At 40.8% G+C, this 10,694-nt stretch overlaps 1 protein-coding gene across 2 annotated transcripts in view; it reads right to left on the reverse strand.

Moving 5' to 3' along the window:
• Positions 1–10,694, reverse strand: part of LOC102294758 (oxysterol-binding protein-related protein 10) — a 92,174-nt gene that overhangs the window by 43,784 nt on the left and 37,696 nt on the right. For both annotated transcript variants that reach the window (XM_005927666.3, XM_005927665.3), the window contains exon 5: positions 3,787–3,984. In XM_005927666.3, the coding sequence (XP_005927728.1) occupies positions 3,787–3,984 (198 nt within the window). The remainder of the gene's footprint in view (positions 1–3,786; positions 3,985–10,694) is intronic.

Consider the following 10,694-nt stretch of genomic DNA (forward strand, 5'->3'; position numbering starts at 1 on the left):
AACACGCAACAAAAAAAAAAAAAAAAAAAAAAAGGAGTGAAAATTAAAATATTCAATAATTTTTGAGGTCTTAATTTAGGTTTGCATAATTAAAAGACAAAAACATATCACAAAGTCTCTTATAAAGATAAACAAACATTTTCTGACATGGCCGGCATGACTTCATACCTGTCAGCCTCTGTTTCCAATCTCAGTACCAACAGTTTACATGGGCAGAAGTGTTTTAGAAAGCCTCTTGTCTCTCTTTGTCCATATTTCCTCCTGTCATCATCTCTCCATAATTTAGCGACCAGATGCACAGCTGCTTGGCAATAATCCGAAAAGAACATTTTGTCTCTAAACAAAAAAAGGGGTGAAAGCAAAACTGCAGCAGCAAAAGGCTGCATAGTTCACCAGCCAAGCATACAATCATGTCTTCATTGTGTCTATTAGTTTTGCTTTACCAACTTCACTTCAAGCCTAATGTTGTGCAATTAATCAATTTAAATCAGCTGCAGACAAGCCTATTAAGAAGTGATGGGAGAAAAGAAGGGGGAAAAAAAACAATCTTCTCTGGAAAGATAAGCAGTAAAGAGTGAACGACCGTTCTGAGAGTACAGAGATGTAGCACATGGGGACAAAGTGGTAACTAGAACTGACAGGACTGGTGAATGAGGCGGGGAGAATTAATGAGGATTTGAACTTCAAACTACAGCAAAAGTTACCGGAAATGTCAAGTGAGGAGATTTTTTTTAATTAACTTACGCTGTGCTTCCAAGTTTTAACTCACAGAAATCATAAAACTGTTTAAACGTAGTATTAGTACAGTACACACTTTCAGGGATGAACCGGGCAACACTGCGTGGAATATCAACGGTTTACAGTTTAGTCTTTTCTCTAGCTTTTTTTTTTTTTTGCAAATTGATGATTGCACAAACTGCTTCTGTCACCAGCCACGTTAATCAGTATTGATATATATGCAATAAAAATGCCAACCATGCTGAACTTACAGTAAAGTGTGAGCACACTGCAGTCAGTGTCAGGCCTGCCAAGATGCCAGAAATATCTGCTGAACTCACTGCACCAGTGTCTCACCTGAGACTTTTACAATCTCTGAAGACAAAGGTCACAGAAAATATAGCACAGCTTTTTAAAAAAAAAAAAAAAGATTTCTTTTTTGCCTTTATTTTGATAGGATAGGAAAGTAGATGAGAAAAAAGTCAAGAGAGGGGGGAGCTAACACATAGGAAATGGCCTGAATTGGACTCAAACCCAGGCCTTGCAATGGACTTTCGGTGAAGTTTGGGTGAAATAAGGAGAAAAGACAACCAACAACTAGTCTGTATTAATTAAAAACTGGAAAACTTTCCAGTTAATCAGAATTCCAGGCTCAGGGGGGGAATTCAGATTTTAGGGGATAGTTGGAAGTAGCTGGTTTCATCGTCGTATGTTTGCTCATGTGAAGCCCAATCTCAGCTTATCCAATACAAGTTGCTTCACAGAAATTACTGGACTCCCAGTAAGCTAGTCAGGTTGAAGCTTGCTGACGATGGCACCTGTTGGAAATGCGAGGAGGAAGCCGGGACCCTAGTTCATATGTTGTATGCATGCCGGAAAAATGATTACTTGTGGGACAATTAAATTGTAAATTATATTTGAGGCTTCACAGTATAAAGGGTGACAAATATAAAATGATATTATATAAAACATGCTTAATTTAAATGCCCATTTGGGGAGGTATTTGCCTGTGATGAGGGGTTATTGACCACTGGAAAGAATTCCTGTGCAATTCTCAAATCCCAACACCTTGATGCTCAACATGGATGATTCTGTGCATCAGTCAAATATTATTACTTCACTCTTCTCTGCAACTGGCTGCTAGACCAGCAACCAAGCATCAGCACCAAGAAAGAGTAGCCCGCAGATCAGTAATACCACATATTTTTACAATACCCTCATCTGACAGCACACACTCACTGCAGGTAGACGGGGAGTCCAAACCTGCCCACGCACTGCTAACACGTTACCACCGCTGAACCATAATTTCCTCATCATCCACCCTGCTGCATGTCTTTACGCCACTTTTAAACACGTATTTCTTCACTTTGATATAAATCGCATCAGCTTTTCATATGTCAAAGTAGACAGCGTGCTCTTTTCAATGTCCAGCTCACAATGAACACTCTGGCTCCTTCTTATAAAAGTCGCAATAACAATTGATGAGAAAACAAAACAAGCGGCTGAATTATCTGTTAGCTTCAACGTAGCTATAGCCTTATAGCCTTTATATACAGTGCTTTGTATCTGTGTCCATGCTGTTGTTTCTAACCAGAGGAATGCTACCCATCTACTTCTCTCAGTCTCTACTGCAGGAGAACACAAATCCCTGCAGTATATATGCTCAACTATTCACGAAGCATAATTTCAATCAGCTGCACAGTTATGCAAGATACTGTGGGTAAAAGAAATTAAATTTATAACTATTTACATGGAAGAAGCTGTAAGAAATAAATGTTTGATATTTCTGCCTTTACTGTAATATGTATTGTACATATATTTATTACTCTCAGATTTAGCCATTCTTATATTTTGCTTGTTTTATGTTATTGTATTTTTTTTTTTGCACACCTCTGTTGCTTGTGAAGCTCGCACACAAGAATTTCACTCGCATGTACTGTACCAGTGTACCTGCACATGTGATGTGACAATAAAAGTGATTTGATTTGATTTATTTGCAATTACACAATTTCTAAATATTAAATTGCTAAATCTATGTGCTTGAAAATCAGTAAAATGTCAGGCACTCACAAGATTCCCTGTTGTCTGATTTACTCAGCTCACAAAAAAGCTAAGAAATTATCAGTTTTTCTAAAAAAAAATAAATAAATAAAAAAAATCCCCTTAACAGCAATAAAATGAAGGAAAAAAGAAATCTCTGAACACTCGTGTTTGTCTACTGTGATGTGATGCATTATACATCACTTGCTGTACTGTCCCGTCTCGTGTGCGCCGTGGCGCTCTGTTGTTGTTAAGCTTGAATGAAGCTGTGACGAGCATTAATGTTAAAGTGACCCACATCTGAATGACAGACTTCTGCTACTTCAACAGAGCGTTACACCGCAGAGGGGCTTTAGTTTTTCAAAGTAAAACATTTCTGCTAATGGACACAAAAATACTAAAATTAAATATAATTACTAGATAACCAATCTGTAAAAGCCTTTGAAAACAGCCTCTTATGAGTCAGACTATAGAAAGTATTTCCTTAGGTGGAATACCAAATACCAAATCCTGTCTTTGGAAAACACTGCTCACTGCTGGCATTAATAAAAAAGCCATTACAGAAAATTAGTACAAAACTGTGCTGGATACCCTCAAGCAGTGGACAGACACAGCTGAATAATCTTTATAATGAAAAAGAGATGTTAAGGAGTGACCGTCTCCAGTAAAAACAGAGAAAAGAACTGCCGAGATTACAGTGGAAGAGGGGGAAGAGGAGGTTTCCTTCCCACGATTCACTTGTGTCAGACAGAAACTGACACAAACACGCCATGATAGGTTAAGCTCTTGTTGGGTTCTTGTTTCTTTATGTAATTTATCAATGAATAAATAACATTTTCTGGAAAAATTAAACTATTCTTTAACTTAGTTCTTGTAACATATAATTAAAGCCAGTTTCTTTTAAGGGAAAAATTCAGAAAGAAAGTGTACTGAAGAAGGAAACTGCATTCAATAAATCTAAAAGGTGAAAACATATGCCCACTCATAAGTCAAAAGGCGTGTTGTTACTGCTACGACTTCTCCACCCACCTCTTTGACCTCCAGCAGCCGGCCTGGGTATTGACTCTTGGCTCGTCGAGCTGCAGCTGGAGATTTGTGGTGAGTGATCGTGACGATGTTGCTGGGTGTGGCGGGGTGACCCAGGTGCCTCGGAGATCCCGGGGATGAAGTTGGTGTTAGGTGGGGAAGGAGGGAGAAACTACGGGTCCGACCAGAGGAAGAGGAGCCCTGGAAGATGGGATTTAAAGATGACAGGAACATGATGATGTAAAGGAAAAAGTAAAGGAAAATAAATAAATAAAAAATCTATACATAATGATTAAAAAATAAATAAATAAGGGTTTAGTAAGATGTATTCACTATTACACATAAATGGAGAGTAGTTTTATGTTCATGAGCTTCATGCTAGTGTTAATGTTGTGCGTTTTATTATGATGTCACCTAGTGACACGGATCCGTCACTTCCAACTCATCACAACCAACGCCTTAAAACCTTTAAACTCACTGGGTAAGTCCTGGTAAATGAACTGTTACTTAAACCGTACTAATCTTACTGAGCACTACACGCCACTTTCATCCAGTGACACACAATCGTACAATGATTTGTGCTACAGTCATGTGGCAAAAAAAGTACAACCTCTTTCAATTTAAGATATTACATATCAGGACATAATGGAAGAAAAATGAACTGGTCCTAAGCTGGTCTTGAAGTTAGGTAAATACAAGCTCATATGAACAACAACACATGACGTATTAAAGCATATTATTTATTTGTAAAATATAGTAGCAGGAGCAGTGTGTGAAGTACACCCTTACTGCTTTCTTAGGAACTAAGAGAGTAAGTAGCAGCCGGGCGCTGCTAATCAACTGCACTTAACTAACTGATGAGACTCTACAGGCCGCAGTATGTTAAACGTTCATGGCAGAACTATTTGGAAAAACAGCAACAGTTTTCTCTCTAAAATGAGCATGACAGCAAAGCCAAAAAAGCCAAGACTCTCCTTAAGACAGATGAGACCAAAGTGGAGATATTTGCTCACATTTGCACAGCAAAAAACAAACAGAGCATACCAACTGTCAGGCACTGGTTGGGGCCTGTTTTGCAGCCACAGGACCTGAACACCTTGCGGTCAAAGAGAAAACTTGGAAACATACCAAAGTATTTTACAGTCAAATATGAGGCCATCAGTCTGGCAGGTAAATCTGGCCAGAAAGTGGTCATAGCCCCTATTTACCAATATGTGAAAACACTAATTTACCATTGGATTTATGGGATATGTGCCAGCCTCCCGTTCTGTTCTAACCACCATGTGTACGTTAATAAATCAATTGCAAGGGAAAACCCTGCAGGAGAGAGTCCAACTGAAGAAAATGAAACAAATGTGTCCAAAGAGGAAGCCAGAAAACTTCCAGATTAAATGATGGCGGTTTGGACATCAGTCAAAGTCAAGTGCTTAATCCAATCAACTGCGGTGGGACCGAAAGAGAGCTGTGCATAGACGGATGCCTGCAAACCTCAATGAACTTTCGTCCATAACAATGTGAAATACTGATAAAATCCAAAACAGCTTAAAGGTGGCTCTGCCAACAACTGAATCATGGAGTCATTGCATTTTGGATTAATTTGTGTTAAATAAATGTTGACACAGTGTGATGTGTCATGCATCTTGTTGTTCCCCAGTAAAACTGTTAGCTAAAAACAGTTTTTCTCATACAAGCATGTGAATTGATAGGCGGTGGGTACCTCAGCTGAGTTTTATCAAAAGATAGAATCAGCCTTTTTGTTGTTTTGTTTCCCTCTGCAGCAAAGCTTAAGTCACATCACATCTTTCATTTTGATGCCTCCTTTGCTTCCCCCTCTGTGACTCTTGTCTCCTCACTTCGCTGACCTCCACGCTCACACAGGCAGCGATGTCAGACCAGTATCTCTCTCTCCTGCCCCTGCTCTCCATTAGTATACTGCAGCAGAGAGCCAGCGCAGATTTATCCCCCAGAAGACCACAGAGGTCTGGTCACAGCAGCGGTGAAAATAAAATGGATCAAATAAACAACTTCCACCCCAGAGCACCACACAATGAGAGGGAAACAAATGGCCTTCCCGTTTTTGGTCAGAGATGCTGCTCACTCTGCAGTAACAGAGAGGATCAAACCCATCACGAACCTGCCGTTGTTACATACCACACAGATAATCAGGGGTCACTCCCTCTTCTTTTCAGATAATAAAACTGCTCACAAGTTAAGAATATTTTCCTTCTGATTAGATGCATCACCAAAGTCTAAGCAGAGGGAGGTACTGAAGGTCGGTACTTGTGAAGCAGTTCTAACAGAAGATAATCAGCTTACGGGAGAGTACATTGTTGTATTGTGCGCGGCTAAGCCACGAGCTATGAGTATGAGGAAAAGACAGTGTTTCGGGAGTGTGAACAGATAGACACGCTGAGGTTTTGTCCTCCAAAAACTGGCACAGAGCCCCAAAGCACTTTAATAAACTGCAACAGAAAAAATAAGAAAGCTGTAAAGAAAAAGGAGGGCCAGAGCTGGAAGGAAGGAGGACAGACGTGTATTTACATAATTAGAGCTCTTTTAGTTAAGTGCATTCCTCTCTTACCATTTCACTTCTATCTAAAATTAACTGCTGAAATCGTTAAGTTAAATAAATAAATAAATAAATAACTCGGCAATTGCAAAGTTAATGTGATTATACTTTACTAACTTCACTTAAAGAGAAAATCAGAGGTCTTACAGGTCTTATTGGGGGACAGGGCTCGTTCAAAGAAGGTGGCCTCGGTACACTTCCTGTTAGTCTAACCCTGCGGTACAGAAGTCCTATCTTTACAACAACACTTGCGTGGGCAGACCTGGCCCTCTGCAAGGCATCAGGAGTAGACAGGAAAGTCAGCACCACAGGGAAAGACACTTATTACAAACAACTTGCTATTCAGCAATAAACTTGGTTAGAGTGTCTGAAAATAGCTCAATACTGAGACACTAAATGGAAAAAAAGTACTGGGCCACAGACACATTACACCTGCAGCTCCCAGCACACAGATTTGGTGCTGATGGTAATACCAGAGTTTTTAGTTCTCTCTGTGGTTAAATACTTGCTCATACAGTTTTCTCTCCACCTTTTTAGGGTTTTTACCCAACAATAAAGCACTATGAGGTGAAGGCTGCTGTAATTTGGCCTTATATAAGTGAAACTGAATTAAAATGAAATTGCAGTCATTGAGCTAACAGAGAGTTGGTGCCCTTTACACACTGGACAACAACGCTCTTTAACTGCTGTGGTTCTTAAATGCTTTCATTTGCAACAATATAACTTACTATACACCAGAGAGTACGTAGGAGTGAAGAAACTTCTGACTGACTTGTTAACAGATATGGCCCATTACTTTGACGAGGTGGGTGTCCACTATGAAAAACTTTCAAGTGTGAATTGATCAAAGTCTATTCAAAGGCTTAATCGAGCAGAAACAGCTGTATCAGTCTAACTCACAGGGCATATGTTGCCTTCTTGTGCCCTCAGGAGGGGTGTTTGCACCTTTCCAGCTTCACAACAAAAGAAATAATAAGGTCACTGGCCAATTTATCAGACTGCTAATCAGCTTGATAACTTCAAAGGCTTTTACAGAGAAACTCTGAAGCCATGTCACGTGAATTTAGACTATCACAACAGAATGCTGGAGCCGGCTACCTGCAGGACTCAGCTGTGGCTGGAAAGGGGAACCCTGTTTGCTGACTCCAACAGATGCGACCTCTGATATTTTGGCCGCACTGCAATAAACAAGGTCAACTTGTCCTGTGGGAAATGATGGGAAGATCCTCAGGCGAAGAGATATAAGTGTCTATTCATTCATTTAAGAGTTAGTGCTTTGTTGAACATGGGGCTTTCTTAGACTGGAAGCTGTATGTGATGCAAACAACGTGGCTGCACAGAGAAAGATGATGTATTTATTCTGCACTTTCACTAGATTATCAACAAAGCAGGTTAAAACAGGAAACACATTTTAACAGCAAAACCTCACTTTTAAATGATCTTTATGTATTATATATGGCACAAAATGAAATGGTTAAGCGCCCCGCCACAAAATTTTGTAAGTTCAAAGTTTAAATTTCTGTCCATAAATCTTTGAGTAATTCTGCAGGCCAAAAAAAAAAAAAAAAACCACACACACAAAGGAAAAACATCACATGGTTCAGTTCTACTGCCCCCTCATCACTCCCTTTTACAGCACACAAACAAAGTAGCACAACATTAGCATGCTTCATTTTTTTTAACCTTTAGACCTCATCATGTCTAACAATGCAGTCTCTCTTTACCGGCCTCATGCTCATAGGCGTGTTTGTGACTGGGATAGATATCCATTTATTGATAAAGATGTGTAAATGTGTTTACAGGAAATGAAGGACACGCTTTCTAGCAGTAAACTCTGTTGCGATCAGTCCAGTCGATGAATGGTGGTGATGACACACATCGTAAGACTGATGATTATTAGTTACAGCGCAAGACTAAAGCATGATGGAAGGAAAACTGATTAAATATTACATTTTAAAATGTTATTAGCTTGGAATATAGAGCAATGTGAATGCACATGCCTCCGTAAATAATAACCATCAAGTTTTCTACAAAGCCATACCGAAATAGAAGGTTTAATCTTTTAACAGCGGCAAAAGGTTTACATGTCTCAGTGGTCGAATAGTGAGTTTCGGAGGATATCTGGGATGGCTCTGGGTGTAAATACAGTTTAATCAAACAAAACAGGAAACAAAATAATATTTTTATCATTAAAATAAGAAATACAGACAATAATAAAGGTTAGCTAGGGTTGAAGATTACATGTATTTTCCTGCTGAGCGAATGTACTTCACACTGAACTGCTTGTATGCGTTTATAATGCTGACATCGAGGGGCAGAGAGGTGATGGCTGTGACAGCCTCAGAATAAATTTACATGTAGTTAAAAGTAAATGCCTTTCTGCTGCGTTTTCTCTTGGCTCCGGGCAGGCTGGGAGTGGCACTGGATATGTGGAGCAGTTGGACCGGAAGGAGGGTGGGGGCTGCCGGGTACTACTGGGTTTCTGACTTGGCTCTGTGGCTCCCTTCCCTTCTCTTCCCCACGTTGTGTTGGCCTGTGAGGTGCATTCCCTGGGGCCTCCCTGCAGACACGTTGCCTTGTCCCTGTGCCTGGCTCTTTAGGGTGTGGTGGGTGCCTCTCATTTCAAGGACTGGTAGGGGTGCAGGAGCTGTCAGCCTGGGGTGGACGGCTTGTGGGATTGGTCGTCATGCACTGTTGGAGCTGTGCGGCAGCCCCTGGGTTGGGGTAGCTGCTGTCCCACTTGGTCTTCGGATCGCTTTCTGCCTTTTGGCTTCTGCAGTATTGGTTGACTTATACCGTGTGTTCAGACTTTCCTGCATGGTTCTCTCACAGAACGCTGGTGTTCTCAGCTTGTTGGTCTTTGCTATTGGTTGTGGGGTTTCTGGACTTTTAAGTTCTTGTCACCTCATCAACACTTTTTGTTTGAACTGTGAAGATTGGGGTGTTTTTGATGGGGATAGAGTTGTTCTCATAGTACAATTACCCCACTGCCTGCTGCCTTCTATGCTTGTGTACGCACCTTAGTTCAATATTGGTTTCTGGCTGTCATCATGGTGCACTTTGCTGGCTTTTCAGGGGTTTTGGTATTATGGAGATTACAGGTATAGCTTTACAAATGCACACACACACACACACACACTCAAAAGGAAAAGGGGGGTGGGAGGTGGGCCCTAACGATGTATCAGAATAATATTAATTGACGGATTGCTATTTTTGCTGACAAGTCAGTGTCTTACAGGCAAACTACAGGAAATGATGCCAATCTGCTAACAACCAAAGCAATCTCAAGGTGGTTTTCAGTGCTGCAGCATATATTTTTTGTTACTAATATCAACTAGAGACTATCAGCAACCTCCAGCAACCACTTCCCCACTGCTCCAAGATTACGCAATTTTCCCCTACAGACTGATTTCAGGGGTTCTGTGTCCAGTCTCTGACTGAGGGCTAAAAATGACATGAAGCCACAGCTTAGGTTTCCAAAGTAGCAACTGAAGAAATCTAGAACAACCTTTCAGACAGACAAGATCAAGGCAGAAATATCTGCGCATAACGCACAGCACCACGTTGGGCAATAAAGTGGCATATCATCACAAACATGCCGTACAAACTGTCATTAATTCACACTGTTTTGTCGAGCCCAAAGGATATCTGCACATACCTCCTACTGATTAGAAGCATGGCACACAAGCATATTCTTGCTCTACTTCAAAATAAAAGCCATTTTTGACTGCACCTTTAATGGATCAACATCTTTTTCCATAAAAACTCACAAGGAAACGAAATCATTCGCCTCTGTTTGTAATAAATCTTTCCCGACACACTTTTTGTGTCACAGAGGTGAGTTATCGGAGATGTGGCTGCGCCTCCACCACCAGCTGCCTCATCAACGGAGTGGCTGCGATAACGATCTGTGAGGCAGACAGCGAGGCTCAGGGACGGATTAGACCACAGCACTGCGTACAGTAATAACAGCTGCTGCCGTGGAAATGCCCCGCAGTCACCGAACGGGAACAAAACGGCTACTCAGCTCCACAGGCCAGAAGGGAAAAGACTGATAGAGCGCATTGCCTTTCCATTTTTTCCTTACTTATCCAATTTTCTCCCATCTTTTGATTGCTTTTCTCATTATGGCCGAGCAGAGTAATTGGAATCCCCCCCGCTCCAGCTGTGCAAAGGTTTGATGTGTTGAAGAGCTACATGTTGAATAAGCAAGTTGGCAAACAGGCAACATAATGAGGCTGTAAACTATTTAATTGTTGAAAAAGACGCACAAAATCTGGATTTTGTAAGGAGCTATATGCAGCGGACTGATATCTACGCTCAAGGAACAACAGAAGTTTTC

Source organism: Haplochromis burtoni, unplaced genomic scaffold (genome assembly GCF_018398535.1).
Source record: "Haplochromis burtoni strain Fernald_Lab_line unplaced genomic scaffold, NCSU_Asbu1 Contig_90, whole genome shotgun sequence".
Taxonomy (NCBI): Eukaryota; Metazoa; Chordata; class Actinopteri; order Cichliformes; family Cichlidae; genus Haplochromis; species Haplochromis burtoni.